The 19,603-nt window shown below is 47.8% G+C and overlaps 1 protein-coding gene across 1 annotated transcript in view; it reads left to right on the top strand.

Annotated features, from left to right (window-relative positions):
* The window catches only part of INSC (INSC spindle orientation adaptor protein), a 126,890-nt gene that overhangs the window by 92,043 nt on the left and 15,244 nt on the right, over positions 1 to 19,603 (top strand). Inside the window, exons 8-9 of the mRNA XM_089915120.1 lie at positions 8,034 to 8,205; positions 12,321 to 12,499. Of these exons, the coding sequence (XP_089771246.1) occupies positions 8,034 to 8,205; positions 12,321 to 12,499 (351 nt within the window). The remainder of the gene's footprint in view (positions 1 to 8,033; positions 8,206 to 12,320; positions 12,500 to 19,603) is intronic.

Raw genomic sequence — 19,603 nt, 5'->3', positions numbered from 1 at the left:
TTTGTCAGATACATGTATTGAGAGTACATATTCTCAGTCCGTGGTTTGCTTTTTCATTCTCTTAATGGTGTCTTCTGATGGATAGAAATTAACTTTGATAAAGTCCAATTTATTGATCTTTTCTTTTGTAGTTAGTGCTTCTTGTCTCCATTTAAGAAAGGTTTGTGTTCCCCCAAATCATGAAGAGAGTCTCCTATATTTTCTTCTAGGAGCTTTATTATTTTACTTTTCACATTTAGGTCAATGGTCTATTTCAAATTAAATTTTTTTGGTGTTCAAGATTCAGTGTTTTTCCATATGATATCCCATTGAGCCAGCACCATTTATCAGAAAGACCATCTTTTCACCACTGAATTAAAGTGGTGCCTTTGTTGTAGGTAAAGTGATGACACAGGTATGAGTCTGTTTCTGGCCTATTTTTCTGTTCAGTTAATCTTTCTTCCCATCCTTGTACCAACATGGCACTGGCTGAGTCCCTGCAGTCTATAATAAATTTTAATATTTGGTTGTATAGATCCTCCAATTTTGTTCTTGTTTAAGATTATCCTGGTAATTCTAAGTTCTTTACATTTCTATATATAATTTAAGATTTTGATTGGCATTTCTTTAAATTTGTAAATAAATTTTGGGATAATTGACTTCTTAAACAGTATAGGGTATTCCAGTCAATAAATGCAGCGTACCTGTCTAGTTATATAGACTGTATTTAATTTCAGCGATGTTTTAAGTTTTTAGTGTCGACATCTTGCATGTCTTTTTTAAGACTTATTTCTAGGTATGTTTTTATGCTAATGTAAGTGTTATTTAAAATTTTTAATTTTCTAATTGTTTTTAATACATAGAAAATACAATTTTGAATATTGTGTCTAATTATCTTGCTAAATTCACTTATTAATTTTTTTGTGTGTGTGGTTCGCGGGCCTCTCACTGTTGTGGCCTCTCCCGTTGCGGAGCACAGGCTCCGGACGCGCAGGCTCAGCGGCCATGGCTCATGGGCGCAGCCGCTCCGCGGCATGTGGGATCTTCCCAAACCGGGACACGAACCCATGTCCCCTGCATCGGCAGGTGGACTCTCAACCACTGCGCCACCAAGGAAGCCCCACTTATTAATTTTAATGGTGTGTAGATTCTTTTGGATTTTATACAGGTTTGGATTATGTACACATGTACACAATCATGTGATCTATAAATTATGACAGTTTCACTTTCTCTTTTGCAATCATTATACCTTTTTATTTCTTTCTGTTGTCTTGTTGCATTGGCTAGGGCCACTGTAAAATGTTAAGTAGGAGCGGCCTACTTGAGCCATAATGGCTACCTCTGTCTTGTTACTGATTTCAGGGGGAATGCTTTTGATATTTTATTCACTGTTACATTAAGTGGATATTATCATTTTAAGGATTAGAATACTGAGGCTTAGAGAAGATGAGTAACTTGCTCGTTTCGCCAAGTCAGCAAGTAGCACAGTTAAGTTATGAACCCAGGTTTTTCTTACTCCTAGGCTTGTGCAACTTCCACTGTACCACAGCTACCTCTAGAAGAGAGGTGCTTAACCCAGGATCTCCATTAGAGTCACTTGAGGAGTCTTTAAAAATACTGATGCCAAGACTCCACCCAAGACCAATTACATCAGAATTTCTGGTGGTGAAGCCCAGGCATTAGTATTTTCAAACTCCCCCATATGATTCTAATCATCTGAGAACCAGGCAAATAACCACTGGTCTAGAAGCCCATTGGCACAGTTCAGATCCCCAGCTGTGCCAGTAGCGCTTTGCTGAAAACTTGGTACTTTCACATCAGCAGATGCCTGGTGACCCTCACCCAAAGGGAGATGAACTTTTTCACAGCGACCTTTTGATACCTTCTCACAAACTCCACTCCTTCCACTACCCAATGCCTCCAGAGCATCTTTTCGACAATCTGCTTTAAGGAGAATCACTTGCTTGACAGGGAAACTATTTTCCATTTATATTCTTAAGTGATTTAATTCTTGATTTCTTTCCACCTCAATAACTCACCTCACTGACTTTGCGGCCAAGCTGGTTATATAATCCTTTCCATCCATTGTTCCATTCCCTATTACAGATTCATATTTGTTTTTGTCTATTTGGACATTTGGCTTTTAATCAAAGGTTCTTGTTTGAAAAAGCAAAAGAAGTTGAGTGGGGTCTGGATGCGTTCATTTGGGAGGAAGATAGTGTTATCCTCCTGAAGGCCCGTTTCACTTTCTGTGGCTTTCTGCTGGGCTCCCAGCTCTACCACCACTCCTTAGAACAAATACGTCATTGTATAAAGTGAGCCTTTAACCCCTTACATTGTTCACAGAATTTGTCCTGAACCTTGCCCTCATCAGATCCTGTTTCTGGCTCGTAGGTTCTTTTATTCCACCGAATGTTTTGCCCTGTCCCTTGGCCCACACTTGTCTTTGCTTCCCTGGGCATGACCCTGTTCCACTCTCTGACTGTGCCTGAATTTTCCCTTTGGCTGTACTCTGGGCAGACAGATCCATCCATGAGCAGGATTGCAACTGCTTTGTGGTTCCCACTTGCCTTCTATTTTTTTTTTCTGCAGGCTTTTGGTGTCCAAGTGGACAGAAAAGTGAAGGAGGAAATGTGGGGGGTCTTTAGCTCATGCTCCCCCACTGAGGCTGAGTTATCACTGCATTTGCATGAATTTGTTTATCTGTTACAACAATCAACTCCTCTGCCTTTCCCTAAAAAGTAAACATGCAAAAAGGAATTAGGAAGGAGCAGACCAGCACCACTGATATATGATGGGCCTTTGTATACTAGCCAGTGTCCCTTTGATATTCACATTAAAGCCACCACTGATGCTTTTCCAAAAACCAGTAGGAGGACATTGCTCATATATTGGACGTGATGTTTACAGTACACTTAGATTCCTCAACTGCGTGGTTTCCACACTCCTTCTCCCACTGCCCAGTAAGACTCTCCGAGCCCACCCATTCCCTCTGTAGCAAATTCCTGTTGCATCAATCCTACGGCCCAGGTAGTGACCAGGCCAGACCATCCTCACCAACACGTGAGCACCCTCCCATGAGGAAAGCTTGTCCTCTGCCCAGGCCCATTCCACGCTAGGTAAAAGCTAATTACCTCTAAGTGCTTCCAGCAGCAACTTCTTTAGGGATGTGAAAGTGCTTTGATTAGATTGTTCTCTTGGCATCATCAAGTTTATGACTGAGGATGGGAAGTGGGCGTTTGGGGATGGAGACTTTCCAGAAATGGGATCAGGTTTGGAGGAAGCTGGCTCAGGCTGGGCTGCTCCCAGGCCCTCCCTGGAGCTGAGCTGAGCGGCCCTCACTGACCTGGCCCTCTCACCAGCTTCTCACCTACGTTGCCCCACCAAAGGCCCCACAGAGGGGCCACAGGGCCAGGAGCGGGGAGACCAGGATGGGAGTCCCGGCCCTGGCGTAGCCTTGCTTCGTGGCCTGGGCAGTCTCTTCCCCACCCTGTGCCTCTGTTTCCTCATCATTCAGCCCACACTTCACAAGTTAACCACTGTGTGTCAGGCCTCAGCTGGGTACTAGAGACCAGAGAAGATTTAGTACAGGAGCTGCTCTGAGCAGCTCAGATCTAGTGCAGGGGTGGGCAGGTAAGCTGGGGAGGATGATCCAGCACGATAAGTGCTCTAGTTGTGGGCACACCAGAGTGGTGTGGCAGCTGGGAGAACAGAGACCCTCTGTCTGGGGGAGGAAGGTGCATGTTCACAGAGGAGGTGACTTCTCACCTGGGTCTGAGAGGGAGCGAGGAGGGAAGGCAGGGAAGATGAGCAGTTCAGCCGAAAGTGAACTGGGCTTGAGGTGCCTATGAAATGTCCCAGAAAATTCGTTTTAAAACTGAACATCAAGAGACCCAGTAGCAGGCTGGAAATGTAGATGTGGATCTTGGGAAAGGAGGTCAGGGCTGGAGGGCTAGGGGGTCATCATAGTGAGTCATTGAGGCCACTTGGGTTTGGGTGCTATTGACTGAGGTGGTACAAAGTGGGCTGATGGCAAAACCTGTGGCTAAGAAACAGCGGGGCTTCCCTGGTGGCGCAGTGGTTGAGAGTCCGCCTGCCGATGCAGGGGACACGGGTTCGTGCCCCGGTCCGGGAAGATCCCGCATGCCACGGAGCGGCTGAGCCCGTGAGGCATGGCCACTGAGCCTGTGAATCCGGAGCCTGTGTTCCGCAACGGGAGAGGCCACGCAGTGAGAGGCCCACGTACCGCAAAAAAAAAAAAAAAAAAAAAAAAAGAAGCAGTTAGCTAGGAGGAGGTGAGCCCAAAAGTGGGTATTGTGGAGGCCCAGGAAGGAGAGAGGCCTAGATAGAGAGAGTTCTCAGCAGGGGGAGATGATTCAGAAAGGCCAAATAAGAGAGGAATGGACAGGCTGGGTTTTGTACCAGTCAAGTTCCCCAATCCTTTTAAGCATATGATCTCTCCCTCCACCCCCCACCTTTGGTTTCTCTATGCGTCTGTCTTTCTCTATCTCTTATTTTATTCCTGATTCATCTCTGTATCAGTCTGCCTAGTTTAGCATCTCTCACCATAAGGTGTTCAGTGACTGTTTGTTGAACATTAGAGATGCATGGGTGGTACTTTTTCTCTCTGTTCCCTTCTCAGGAATTGTAATTAGTAATCTTATTGTTCCCGGTCAGGTATTAAAAGAGGAGTCACTGACCTTTTAGAAGTTCTAGTTCTGGGCTGCATGACCCAAAGTTGTCCAAGCAAGTGGGCAAACTTGTGGGCCACAACCTACAGGGCTGAGGTTCTCCATGGGGTCTCAGGCCCAGAGGAGCCTGCAGAAAGGAGCCCTGGAGAGAAGCCCAGTTGGGAGACCTGAGCTGGGGCAGGCAAAGTGAGGCGAGCTAGGATTCAGGGCCCCAAGTCTGGGAGGGATGACTGCAACTGCCAGGTGGGGATAAGGTGGAATGATGGCACCGCCATGTGGCAAGCACTGTACATGCATTCTCTGAGTTAACAGTTCCAGATTTCAGCATCCTCTGGGGTTGGTATTTTTATTCCCGTTATATATAAAGGCTCAAAGTAGGTACCAAAAATTGTCTGGCTAGTAAGATATGGCAGCAGGATTCAGACCCAGGTAGGTGTGACTCCAGAGCCTGTGCATATTCTGACACTACAGGAATTGGTTCAGGCACTGGGAGACCCAGAGCCCTGTGGTGGAGGGCCCCTCAGGGGCTTCTGCTTGATTATCTGGACTGGGTTGGAGTTGCTGAGACGGTGATGGATACGGAGATCAATCTGGGCTGGTGGCAGCTTGCTAGCAGGAGGCCAAGTGGCCAGTCAGTGGCATCAGAGCCAGAGGCCTGGACATTTGGTCCACATGACAATCCAGGGTCACTTTTCTGGGGTCAGGAATCTGTGGAATCCATGTTCCCAAGCCAGCTGTTCTCCAAAGCTGCCCCTTCCTATAGTGGGCTTTGCTTACGATATCCCCTCCACCTGCAATGTCATTTCTTTACCTTCACTTGTCCAAAGTGTGTCCTCACTTAGGACACACCTAGGTCCCATTTTCTCTCTTGCATTTTTTCCCCTTTATTGAAAGCCTACTATGTGCAAGCCCTGGAGAAGTCACGGGTACACAAGCTGTGGTCCCCAGGCTTGCAGAGCTTCCAGGGAGATGTCAGAGACAGCCAGACAGAAAAGGAAGTGGAGAATCACATCCCAGGGTGCTTCTCCAAATTGCTGGTGTATAAAGTCGGCTTCAGACCTTGTTAAAAAGCAGATTCCAGGCCTCGCCAGAGAGCCTGGTTGAATAGGTCTGGGTGAGGCCCAGGAATGTGTTTTGAAGAAACTCTTAGTGAATTTGGTGTCATCCACAGATGCCCCTTGGAGAAACATGGCCATCCAGTGTGATAAATTCTGTTATGACAGTAGATGTGCCTGGACATGAGCTCCGAGGAGGGCCACCCTCCCCGAGCTAGGGTGTGGGCAGTAAGTCAGAGTGGCTTCCAGGAGGTCTCCCACGGAGCATCCTCACCAGAAGTCACATGGTGCAATAGTCATTTGAGGACGGGCCACTTGTCCCTGCCCCACCGCTCCAGCGTGAAGCCTGGCACTCGGTATGTGCTCAGGAAGATGGTGCTCAGTGAGTTTGCTGAGTGGCAGCCTGGGCTGGGAAGCATGCCTAGTGTGCAGGGCCTGGGGGGCACAGACCCTCCGGGACCATCAACCTCTTGGCCTCTCTGGTGCGTTCAGATTGGCCCATCTCCCAGCAGACGTTGGGGATTAGGTTTGGGTCTGACCACCGTTCCCGACTGGGTCTGAGATGCAACTCCGTCTGCATCCAAGATGAGATTAGGGAATAGGATTGGCTGAGACATTCCCCCACTAGAGACCCTGTTGCTCCCTAGCTACTGCCTTGGATGGTGCTGGAAGGAGGAAGGGGACGAACCAGATAAGCCTAAGAGGCATCTTAGGTTGGCAGTAAGAGGGGTGCTCCCTGTTTCTAGGCCCAGAGTAGCCCCCATGTCCTTCCCTGGGCCCAGGTGAGGCCTGTTAGTCAAACACCTGGCACGAGCCCAGTCCTGCAGGGGCTGCTGGCTCCTGTTTGCTCTTTTATTAAGCACATCCAGGTGAGTTTTATTGCAGACAGTTCCCCGGCCTTCTGTTTCCACATTTGTCTATTTTGAGTCTGAGATTGCCAAACGCTTTCACAATTAATGGACCTAAGACTCCCAAGAGCATTTAAGGGAGGCCCAGAACATGGTGGGGGTAATTAGTCAAACAAAACGCAGCCTCTGGAGAGCAGCCGAAGCTGAGTGGCAGGAAGTAAGGGAGCAGGGACAGGAGCAGGGACAGGAGCCTGGGCCCTCGGCAGGTGTAGGGCAGCAGCGCAGGCCCCTCCCCACCTCACCTCAGCCCGGCTCTTTCCCTGCCTCGCCCCTCCCCCCTCCGACCCCTCACAAGGGAAGGTCTCCTTGGCCCTTGGTGGCAGGGTCCCCAGGCAGGCAGGTGTCCTGGGGCGTCGGAGGGCTGCAGGGACACTGCTGAGCTAACCTTGGCAAGTTACTGCCTTTTCTCTAAACAAATCTCACCTGCTCACCTTTTCTGGAGGCTGGGGTCTGAGTTCAGGTGTCACGTCTTAGAAGGCAGTGTGATGCCTCTTCAAAACCATGGGCTTTGAGGCTAGACCATTGTGGTTCAAATCCCAAACCAACTGCTTTTAAAGTCTGCCATCGTGTGTAAGTCAATGAACCTATCTGTGTCTCAGTTTCTTCATCTGTAAATTGAAGATAATAATAACACTGACCTCAGAAGGTTATTAAAAGGATGAATGGTATAATAACACATACGCTGTATATAACAGCACTGCCCTCAGAAGGCTGTTATGAGGACAAATGGTGTAGTAACACATGCACAGTGTAGCTGGCCTATATCAAGCACTCAGTAAGCAGAAGTTACTATGCCAAGAGCAGGTCCGACTGGGGCAGAAGTGGAAGCTGAAGTCTTTATCTGGCATTCAGGTTCCACTCTGCCCAGGTCTGTTTCTCTCTGGTGGGGCAGAGAGAACAAGGCCTCCAGGGGAGCAGCCCTCTCTCTGTGGGGGGAAGGTGGTGGAGGACAAGATGCCGGAGGAAAGATGCTGAGCTCAGCCTGCTGCCGACCCAAGGAGGGGAGGAGGGGGCCAACATTGTTAAGCATCGCTTCTGGATCCAGCATCACCTCTTCATCTCTTTAACTCCTCACACCTTGCTGGTGGATGAGAAAACAATCTCAGAGAGGCTGAGTGACCAAGCGAGAGGGAGCTAGGATGTGAACTCAGGGATGTGAGATTTCTAAGAGATTGTTCTTTCTACTACAATTCACTGTGGTGGATGCCCTGGCCTAGCCCCTGGACGCCTGCTGATGTCCACTGTCTAAGATGCCGTGGGAAGTCAATGATCTCTTTGGAGCCAAAGGATAAGCCCCCAGAGTCACTGGGGTCCAGGCTGGACTGTGAGTCTGTCTCATTATTATCTTGAGCATGTGCTCTCCCAGGATGCACAGGGCTGTGCCCTCTCTCCATCGGCAGGTGGATGGCGTTCTGTGCTTGGCCGACATCCTGACTGACGACAGCCACTCAGAAGCCACGCGGGCTGAGGCTGCGGCTGTGGTCGCCCAAGTCACCTCCCCACACCTGCCCTTCACCCAGCACCTCAGCAGCTTCCTGGAGAGCATGGAGGAGATCGTGACAGCTCTCGTTAGTGAGTCATCCGGGGCTGGAGGGTACTGTCGGGTGAGGAGGACCTTGTCACAGTTGTCTTTAGGAAGGACAGGAAGGACACCCCCCCTCACCGCACCCACATATCTCCTGCACAGAGATCCCACTAGCTGAAATCCCACCATTGAAGTATCAGAGTCAGGCCTTAAAGAGCTCTGTTGTCAAGTCTTCTATTAAAATGTTTGCAGCCCTCAAAGAAGCTCCTTGAATTGAGTTCAGATTGAGATTAATTGGCCTTTCAAATAGGAGAACAGGACAAGCCCCAGGGAAGAGTGGGGCCTCAAATGTTGAGGTTCAGATCCTTACCCAGAGAGATTCTGATGGGCTTTGTTCCTGAAATCTCAGTCTATGGTACCCGGTACCCAGCGAATGTGGCAGCAATGACTGGGGGCAAGCGGCTTCTCAGAGAGCAGCTGTTCCCCACCACCTGCTGCTTGCAGTCTCACCACTGGCCTCATTTCCTGGGGCCCTGAGAACTTTGACTCTTTTAGCGTCCCCTGTTCAGACGTGTGTGCTCCTGGCAGAAGAATCAGAGCCCCATATCTAGAATGCAATCTTCCTGCAAACACGCAGGAGCTAGGAAGACTCACCTGGATGACAATCCTCAGGGAACTTGTTTTGCAAACTACATCCTTTCTTTGATAAGTTCTGGTAATGCTCTGGGTTTCTACTTCGATCCCTTCCTCTGTCACTTGTCTCTCTATCTTTATCTCATTGAAACTGAATGAAAATTGATCTCGTCAGAAAATTTAGGGTTGGTGCTCAGAGTTACCAAAGCAGGGTTGGGAGTATCTGGAATGGCACAAATTTAGGGTTGGTGCTCAGAGTTACCAAAGCAGGGTTGGGAATATCTGGAATGGCACAAATTTAGGGTTGGTGCTCAGAGTTACCAAAGCAGGGTTGGGAATATCTGGAATGGCACAAATTTAGGAGCAGTACAGAGCAGTGGACTTGGAGTCAGAACACGTGGACTTGGATTTTTGTCTTTGATAAATCTAGCCAACAAAAAGCTCTCAACTGGCAGCCCTGTGCAGGCTGTGTGAGATTTTGCCATGTCACATTGCAGAGCTCACTTTACAATTTTCCTATTATATGAAACAAGGGGTCAGGACCTGTTTCTCTCAAGGTTCCTTCTAGCTCTAGAATTTTCAGATCTGCAAGTACTTGGCACGCAGGAAGCATCAGTTAAATTGATTTTTCATGGCTGACTCTAGTTACTGTGGTCGTGGCATCCACAGGCCAGGCTGGGAGAAATCAACTTGTCAACATCTACATTGATTCAAATTTGAGAAAACGCAGAAGCCAATTGTTCAAAGTCTTGGCTGGAAGGAACGCAAGAGACCATCAAGTTTAATGCCCACCCTATAAGAGAAGAAACCTAGGCCCAGAGGGGTTGAGGAACTTTCTCGAGGCCACGTAGCAGTGTTAGGATTCACTTAGGCCAGCGGTGTCGTGCTCAGTCATGTGCCAGAGCCAGGCAGGAACATAAATGAGGTGAAGAGGCCAGACGGAAGAAGAAAATAAGGAGATTTGAGTCCTGTATTGAATTTAAAAGCACGTGCAGTACTAAAGAGGGGCAATCACTGATAAATTCCGGTTCGTTGTTGCCATGTGGGAAAGGCCAATTAAAAAAAAGACAAAAATCCTAAGTTTTATGGAAAACCTTCCAGTTTATAAATGATAGCAAATACTAAATCAAAACATATATATTCCAAACAACCTTTCATTATTGCCATCTGTCCATTTCTACTTTGCCCGGGCTGGATTTCTCCCCGGAGAAGAGGAGTCTCCCTATTTATTTCACCCTGATGAAGATGCGTGGTGGAGTCTGCTCTGAGACCCAGCAGATGGGATTTATCTTCTGGGCAGGTAGCCAGGGCTCTGTTCTTTGGTGGGAAATAGTCCTCCAATTTCTTGCCATTCCCTGGAAACATTTATAAATGAGTCACTGGAATCCTCAATTTAATCTTCCTAACACATCCCAGGTGATTCAGCCTGTAGTTCAAATAAATGTGCATTAAAATTAAAAGGCACTTAGGTGGTTGTGTTAATAATTGCTGTGTTGGCAGCAATGGTGACTCATAAGAATGAGGGTGGGTGTTCGGACCTAGAAGAAATCTTGCAACAAAGTGGGCTGAGTGAGTGAGTTGTATGGTCTTACCCCAAACCCTGGACGTAGGGAGATGGCGTGGAAGGGCTGACCCTAGTGGTTCCCCTCCAAATCAGAGGATAAAGCAGTCATTGGAAAGGGGAAATCAGAGTTCTTAATTCCTTGGCTAATGTGCTGCCCCAGCCCAGGGTGGCTAGATCAAGATGCTAAGTATTTTAATAGTCATACCTGGGCTGTGGGGAGCAGCATTGCCCAGAAGCAGGCATTGACCTCCTGATAGAAATGAAACTAGATCTACAGAAGCATCACTGGGAATGAGGCAAAGAGGCCTAGAGACAAGAGGCAGCCTGGAATGTAGAAAGAGTGGGGACTTTGGGGTCAAGCAGTTTGATTCCAGCCCCCTCCCTCCCAAATTACCATCATTCCTCAGTTCCACAATTTTGGGAAAATCATTTATCATTTGAATCCTCTGTTCATTCATCAATAAAATTGTGATAAAAAATTGAGTTGTTGTGAGGATGGAATGAGTTAGTGAGGTAAAGAATGTACAGCTTCTGCTTCTGCTACTACCAGCTTCTCTGAGTCTCAGCTTCTACATCTAAATGAAGGCGACCACTTTCTGCTCTAAGGGTGCTTAGAAATTAATGGCACTGTGTGCCAAAGACACACTACAGGGGTTCAACTAATGCTATTTTCTGTCCCTTTAAAGGCAGGAATCAGAAACTGCATGCACTGGAAGGTGCCAAGAGGTGCCAGGATTAATGCCAGAACCTAGAAGTAGACTCTTTGGAAGCAAGAACTAGAGATCAGGATAGAACACAGCTCAACTCTGCCCCTAAAGCTTTCTTTCTCTCTTGTGGCTGTTTTCTTGAAGTATGGCTTCTCTTCCTGTATTTTCATAGAGATGCTGTCAGTAGGAGGGGCCTGGACCCAGGAAGCACCTTGATTAGTGGTCAAGTTGGAGCTGAGGGTCAGAAGTCAGGTCCATTGGGTTGGGTGGGCAGCACCATGGATCCTTTTATGCCTTCTCCAAGGCAGGAGTCCATTCTAGGTCATGTGGAGCCCATGGGGGAATGTGTTAGGTGGGGAAGGGATGCAGGGTTTGGGGGTGGTCCTTTCCTCCTTAAAGACCCTCAGTACAATTACAGATGGTAAGTGGGGGGATATGGTTAGGATTGGGTTATGGCTACTAGGATCAGAGAGAAAGACATTCAGAGGCTTGGTGTAGGACTTTTCTGCAGCCAGGCGACCCTGTTCCTGGGACCAAAAGGAAATCCTGAAACTTTGCTGATGGCAGCTGGAGAGGTAGTGTTTTTATGTTTTAACTTCAGCCTCTTCAAGGCAAATTCAGCAGGTCTAGTGTATGCAACTGGAGACACACACATAGACTAGGAGCTCTTTCCTGCCTCAGGGCCTTTGTACATTCTGTTCCTTTGGCTTGGAGCATGCTGTTCCTCACAATATTCTCATGACTGCTTCATTTTTTTCCCCTCAGGTCTCAGCAGTAAAGTCACTTTCTTAGGGAGACCTTCCTTACGCACCCAACGGGCCTCTAGTTATTCTCCGTCTTAGCACTTGCTTATTTCCTCCTTCACATTTATTAGTTTGCAGTTCTTTATATTAGCTTTTTAAAAATTCATTTTGTCTTGCCCACTAGTAGGATGTAAGCTTAACAGGAGCAAAGACCTGACCTTTTGTTTTGTTCTCCAGCCCATCCCAAAACACCAGGGTGCCGGGTACATAGTGTTCACTCAGTAAATACCTGTTGGATGGAGTGATTAGGAAGCAAGCATAAGGTTTCCAATGCCACCCCTGCTACTTATGTAGGAAGATACATCTCCCTCTCCAGTAACTACTTTCTTCATCTGTAAAATGGGAATTATAACACCTGCCCACATTTTCTACCTGAGCTATTGTGGAAACCAAATGAGGTAACTGATATGAAAGCGCTTGGCAGTGAAGCTGTTTTCTTTCTCTTCACCATCCAGAACTGTGCCAAGAGGCCTCGTCTGGGGAAGTCTTCCTGCTGGCCTCTGCGGCCCTTGCCAACATCACCTTCTTTGACACGATGGCCTGTGAGATGCTCCTGCAACTGAAGGCCATCCGCGTCCTCCTAGAGGCCTGCAGCGACAAGCAGAGAGTAGACACGCCTTACACCCGGGACCAGGTGAGCAGCTCATGGGGAACCAGGCCCAGAACCTGTAAGCGTGAAGTCAGAGGGCAGGAGGCCAGGGCTTAGGTTCTGGGGGGCAGCATGGCTGCAGCTCACTGTCGGTCCTGTTAGTAGCAATCTGGGGGAAGGTAAAGGAATATGTTTTCAACATGCCTTGTTGCCCTTGGAGCACCTCCACAAGCCCATTCCCACCCTCTTTTCCCATCCCAACCACTAGAGAGACTTCCTCCATTTCCATCCAGACCTGTCCATCCTAAGACACAGAGAGGTGCCATGGGAAGATCCCTGGACCTCCTCCAAAGGTCTGTATCCAGCCGTGTGGGCACCTGCCTGTCTGACATTATACCTGCAGCGAGTTTCTTCCTTTCTCTACTTCTGTGAAACAGGGTCTTGGAGCAGAGCCTTGCTTCTGGGCCTCAACCCCTATATCAGTCTCAATTTTTTTTTTTTTTCTGTATATTTGAGCTCCATGTAAAGTCTTGTTTGGGGAAGAAGGATTTTACTACTAAATGTGTTTGAAAACATTGAATGAGGGGGTTTTCAATGGCCTTTGAGCTCTGAGGTTATGGAATTCCATCCTGTCCCACCTCTGCTGCACTCAGCCTCCCATTTCTCTTCCAGAGGTGGGGGCAGTGGATTGGTGGGTTTTAGTTCTCTGTAAATTCAACCAGGTGCCTGAACTCTGTGTTAGATGATCCTCCAGCCTCCAACCCAGCTCATCCCTGTCTGTAACCCAGCTCCCCAGCTCCACCTTTCTTCCAGCCTCATCATCCAGTCAAAGCTGCCCCAGCTTCACGTGCCAGCTCCTACCCCAGCAACTCCGGGAAAGCCTTCCCAGACGGCCCCAGCTCCCCGGGATCATCCTTTTCTTGGAGGCCACACCTCACGATGCAGTGTTGACTTTTCCAATGATATTTATTCCTTCCCAGTTATTTCACGTTTATCCCCCTGAGGGCATGGTCTGTGTTCTATACTTCCCCAGGATTTCTTCAGGCCTCTAGCCCAGAGCTGGCACCCTTGGCGAAATTCTATAAATGCTTGTTTAGGACGTGAAAGGGAAGGAGTAGGGTGGCACTTCATCTGTTCTTTCTTGTCTTTAGAATCACCTGTGGAAAGGCAGCCAACCATAGAAACTCCCATTCAGAGAGAATCTCTAGTATATAAGCATTTGCATATGAGGGTTCTACTAATATTGTGAGGCTGATAATACCTGCTGCATTTTACAGATAAGAGTATTGAGGCTCAAGAGAGTATCCCCCAAATCATATGGTTGACAAGTAGCTAGCCAGCACTGAATCCTGGCCTGACATGGACCTTGGTCTTTGACTCTTATCTTCTGCCATCTCTGAAAATGAAGAGGGGGTGGTGGAGCTATGGAGTCAGAGAGACTGAATGTCAACCTTGTCTGGGGCCATTTATTAATTGGGTGACTTTGGGAAGTCACAGCCTCCTGGGTGTTGGTTTTATCATCTACCTTGCAGGGTCCTTGTGAGGGCGAGTGAGATAATACACGTAAAGGACCTGATACAATGCTTTGTCCCTGCTAAGTCCTCAGTAAGTGACGACTATCATTATTTTTCAAACTTGAAGTTGCAAGAAAGAGCACAGATAGCGAATTATCCAAAATCTTCAGTTTGGTCTTCCAAGCCTTGCCTGATGGAGTTCCAGACTTCCTTTCCTGTTCAATCTCTCACTTCTTAGTTGGACAAGCCTCATAAAGACAAGGTATGGCAGTACAAACAGATCAGGGGTGGTGGCTCACTGGGCTGGCTGTTGGCTGCTTGGCGCCTGGGGCGGGCCTGGCCCTTTGCAGTCACTGTCCTTGGCTGTGGGGCATGGGACTGGAGGGCTCACTCTGCATCATCTACCTTGTTCCCCCTCTTCTCTTCTTCAGCTAGACGCCTCCGGTTGCTGGGTCTCTCACCTACCTGACACGATTTTAGGTCCCTTTCCTTTCAAGTACCTCTCCTGTAGCCAACTCTGGTCATTTCATACAAAATCCAGTGGTGAGGCAGTAAGAACAGGGGTTAGGGGATCAGATGACATGTGGTTAAAGCTTCTCTTCCACATAGTCATGTAACTCTGGGCAATTCACTCCAAGCCTCACTTTTCTCATCTGTGAGAAATAATTGAATACATACTTCACAGAGATAAAATAAGAATTGAATAAACTAATACAAACTTTTGGTACAGTTCCTGGAACACAGAAACTATGAAATAAATGGAAGCCACTGTCTGTTATTATTATTGGCCTTTGGTGGTACTCAGCCCTGAATGGGGAACCTTCAGAGGGGAGTGTCCTTATCTGTAAAGTGGGATGGTCTCCTCCAGCTTAGACATCTCATGGCTCTATATGTACAGACCCTTTTTCATCCTGAGGAGTGACTGGCCCCCTCTTGGAACCTCACTGATTCCTAGGAAGGAGGGGCTCAGGGTGGGGAGAGAATGGAGAATGTAGTCAAGCTCTATGCAAATGGAGTCAGGTGTTTTCCTGCCACACTCTCCCACTGCCCTGTCTCCGTCATCCCCCCATCTCCGCCCACCCCCCTTCCCACCACCCCACGGCTGAGCCAGGCTCTTCTCCTCTGTCCTCAGGATGGCCTCACCTTCAGCCCTGGCTCAGAGCAACCACTTAGCTAGTGAGAGAAGACCCATTAAAGAAACAAATGGCTCTTTCCTTTGGCAGAGGGAGGATTAAGGTGATCAGAGGGCTCCCAGTAATGAAGACAAAGAAGATGAATTAGACTCTGAAGTGCTTACCGCCTCCTGAAACACTTAGGAGATTAAATGCCCCTGAGGCTTCCGGTAATGCATCTGCCAATGACGCCAGCGCTGTGCAGAGCCTCTGGGTCTTGGATCTATATTTGTCCGCCTCCCTTTGAACATCTCAGCGAGAACCCCTCTATCAACCCAGCAAACTGAGTCTACTTAATCTGTCCAACAAATTAAGCAGAGGGGCTCTTCCACGCCCCTCTGCTAATCTAGGGGAGCTGGATGTGGTCAGGCATCCAGAAGCACTTCCTGCCTAACAAGCCCTTTGTGGCCTGTGTATTCATCCCCAGGAGGTATTTTCTAAGGGTCATGCTGCCCAGGGCATCCAGCTACAGGCGTGATAATAGGGTGGGGGGAAAGGGCTGGCTCATCTCTGCCCTGTCTGTCGAGCTGTGACAACCTAGGGTGAAGGGGATGTGGTTATCCTGTCTAAGCCACAGCAGAGACTTTCACTGAACATGACTTTATGGCCTTTAGAAATTAATTGCTTTCACAGAGGTGAACGGCACTGGTATATTCACTTCCCATGAAGACACATGGTCTGCTTGGCATTTTAGAATGTCCAGATTTTGTAGCATTTCTGAGCCCTCGCTGTGAATACCATTATCAGGAGTCCATTTATCAGAAATGTCAGTTACCAGGGACTGCAATTTTGACTTACATTGCAAAAGCCCTCTATAGTTTATACAGCCCTATCACATACATATATGACATGGTAGAAACAGTACAGGCTTTGGGTTCAGGCAGACCTAAGTTCAAATCCTGACGCCATTTCCTAGCTCTGTGACCTTAGACAAATTGCTTAACCTCTCTGAGCCACAATTCCCTCATCTGTGAAATAGGGATACTAATATTTTCTCCCTCCTTGTGTCATTATGATGATTAGATGGCATAATGCTCGTAAAGTAGTTAGAACCAAATAGATACTCAGTAATGAACAGGCCAGGGGTCTCTGATAGAACCAGAGATTGGGATGGGTCCAGACAGAGACTGTCAGGAATCTGATTGGGACAGGAAGGTAGGGTCAGGAAATGTGGTTAATGTGGCGGTGAGTGTAATGTGGCATGAGTCAATGCATGTTGTGTGTTGTTTCAATCTGTGTGTCAGTTTCTGCAGGTTGTACTGTGTATGTGTGCATGCGTGTGTGTGCGTGTGTGCGTGTGCGTGTGTGTGTGTGTGTGAGAGAGAGAGAGAGAGAGAGACTATAAGCCACTTAAAGCAGTGGAGTTCGTTTGCATATGACTATATATGCATATCTACCGATCCAGAGAGGCTTGGAGGAACCCAGGATCACAACACCCAGTGCTGATTTGCCCCAGGAACCTCTCCCTATAAAGCCAAGGGAAAACTAAGCCCAGAGAACATGGTCTGGTGTTTACATACTCTCTAATACTGTGAGACTGACACCTCAAACTCGATGCAATTCCCAGGGAGAGAGTTTTGGTTTAGTTTACCAACGGCTTGGGACCTACATCTAAGGCATTTTTATGGCCTTTGTGGCTCTCTCTCCTAAACCCAGAGCTCAGCCCTCCAGTCTCGCGCCTTTGGTAGTGAGGAGGGAAAGCCAGGCCTGTGAGAAGACCAGGGACCAGAGAGGGTGGGAGCAGTGTCTGTCTCGGGGCCTAGGCAGGTGGCCTCCTGGTTTCCACACTTGTCCAGCCCTCTCAGCTCCTGGGGCCCTGATCACACCTATCAGAGGGAGGGAGTGGGCTGGGCCTTCTCCCAGACCCCCTTGCCTCGCTGGCCTTGAGGGAGAAAGTGTGTTCAAGGAGACCACACCCTCCCTCTCTCTGAGCCCTTCATCCTTCAGACCACTGCTCTTGTCTTGATTCTTCCTGCTCTTTGATGGAGGAAGTGGTGTGGAGGAAAGAGGGCAGGACAGAGAAGCAGTGGGACTTCCTCTGCTGGCTGGTCTCAGAGCTGCAGTTGACATGGTTGCCAGAGCTTTAGAGCGTTAACACAGTGAGAGTAGAAATCTCAATATACCATCAGTAGTTAAAGAGTAATTCTAATTTCAGTTCTATGAACTCTTGGCCTTTTTGTCCTAATTACTGCACAGCATAAAAGCAATCATAACTTTTCATTAAATATATGTCAGAGTTCCTGCATTATAAGCTCTATCAGATCAGAGCACCTGTCTCTATTTGGGTATCCTGGGTATTCCTCACTTGTCTTTTAAGTGGTATGGTCCTCAGTATTAGTTTATGACAGAGCAAAGGAAAGGCACAGAGGTAGAGTCCAGGTGTGATCAGGGCTGACTGCTGAGCCATTGTTAAGGATGTGAGATGAGCCTGAGATTGGTATGTGGACAGGTGTTCCCGGAACAAGCACAGAGTAAACCTTTTCCTCCGCATGTCTGCTATCGTCAAAGGCTTTGCCATCCTCCCTCTTACCACATGGGGGCATTTCTTCTTGAATCAGTGACATGGGATTGCCCCTGTTACTCTGGTTCAATTTGCTATTTGCCTCAATGTTCCTAAGGTCTCTGGGAGGCCAGAGGAAAAACGATTTTAAAATGCCACCGAAAGTAATGAGCACAAAGTTTGTTGGGTTCTCTGCTGGGAAGGGCTTCTCCTGTTCTGGCACCTTGCCTCCCTTTGGGAGGGATCTCACATCAGCCTCACATCTTGGCAACACTGGGTGTTGTACTGGATGGTACTTGATACAATCTTTCAGGGCCTGGGTCCTTTCAGACTCTGTTCCCCGGGGCCAAATAGTATTCATTTTATTTAACAAATGATCTGGGTGCTTGACAAAACATTGTCCCTTAATACTTATCACAGTCTTATTATCTTATTTTTATCTTTTGTAGTAGGCCAAATAATGCCCCCTCCCCAAACCTGTGAGTAGGCTACCTTACATGGTGAAAGGGATATTTTCAGATATGATTAAGGGTCTTGGTATAGGAACATTATCCTGGATTATCCATGTGGGCCCAGTGTAGCCACTGGGATTCTTATAAGAAGAAGGCAGAAGGGTCAGAGTCAGAGAGAATAAGATGTGACTGAGGAAGCAGAGGTCAGAGCAATGGGGTGCCGGGAGCCAAGCAGTGTGAGTAGCTTCTAGAAACTGGGAAAGGTAAGGACATAGATTCTCCCCTAAACCCACCAGGAGGAATGCAGCTCTGTCAACACCTTGATTTTAGCTCCATAAGACCCAATTAGGACTTCTGACCCCAGAATTGCAAGATAAAATTGCGTTGTTTTAAGCCACTAAGTTTGTGGTAATTTATTTTAGCAGCAATAGAAAACGAATATACCTCATTAACCAAGGCACAGAAAGGTTAAGTAACATGGTCAAGATCAGATGGATAATAATGACAGAGCCAAGATTTGGAACAGGTTGGTCCATGCACTTAGCCACTATGCTATACTGCCTCTTACCTAGAACCTCTCTTGAGGCTGATACCCTCTGATTCCCCAAATAACTACAGAGGGATCAGTAGCCTCTCACTCAGGAGGAATAGGACTTAATTAAAAACCATCAGACAGGAATGACTTAGCCTGGGCCAGGGGAAAACTGTTTGTCTGGCTCCTGTACTCTCTCCACTGACAGCATTGCTATCTTGTAGCCAACAAGGTAAACCAGTTGTCCCTAAAATCTCATCCCTGGACTTGACTGTGAAGAGAAACATTGTTGATCTGCTTTCCTGTCTATACCAGGGCACATACAAGGATGTTTCAAAGGGGGGACTCAAAGCAGGGCATAATTGACATTTATTCAAATTGTGCTTAATTGAATACTTCATCTGCACCTCAGAAAACCACATGGGGTACAGGTTCTGTAAAGAGGAAGTAATTTTCATTAACAGGATCTAAATTAGTCTGACACAAAGACCTACCTGTGCCTGTGACACAGCTAATAATTGCAGTGTAATGAACCTGATGCTGCAGACAAAGGTTTCCTTTTCCTTTTTTTTTTTTTTTTTCCGGTACGCGGGCCTCTCACTATTGTGGCCTGTCCCGTTGCGGAGCACAGGCTCCGGACGCGCAGGCTCAGCGGCCATGGCTCACGGGCCGAGCCGCTCCGCAGCATGTGGGATCTTCCCAGACCGGGGCACGAATCTGTGTCCCCTGCATTGGCAGGCGGACTCTCAACCACTGCGCCACCAGAAAAGCCCTCCTTTTCCTTTTTTATGTCGCCTTTCTTTTCCTTCTTTCCTTCCTCCCTCCCTCCCTCCCTTCCTTCTCTTTTGGTTCTGTATGTCAAGCAACCATCTTTATTCAGTGGCCAGGCTGATGATGGTTGGAGTGGAGCTGTCCCTTAGTGGTGAGAACAGAGCCTGTGCCCCCTGCTACTGCTCACAGCCCAGAGAAGGCCAAGTGA

The sequence above is a fragment of the Delphinapterus leucas genome, chromosome 7, assembly GCF_059928025.1.
Source record: "Delphinapterus leucas isolate spDelLeu-1000000601 "Yukka" chromosome 7, BTC_Dleu_Yukka2, whole genome shotgun sequence".
Classification (NCBI taxonomy): Eukaryota; Metazoa; Chordata; class Mammalia; order Artiodactyla; family Monodontidae; genus Delphinapterus; species Delphinapterus leucas.
The sequence above is the reverse complement of the archived record's forward strand: the minus strand, read 5'-3'. Positions and strand labels throughout refer to the sequence as shown.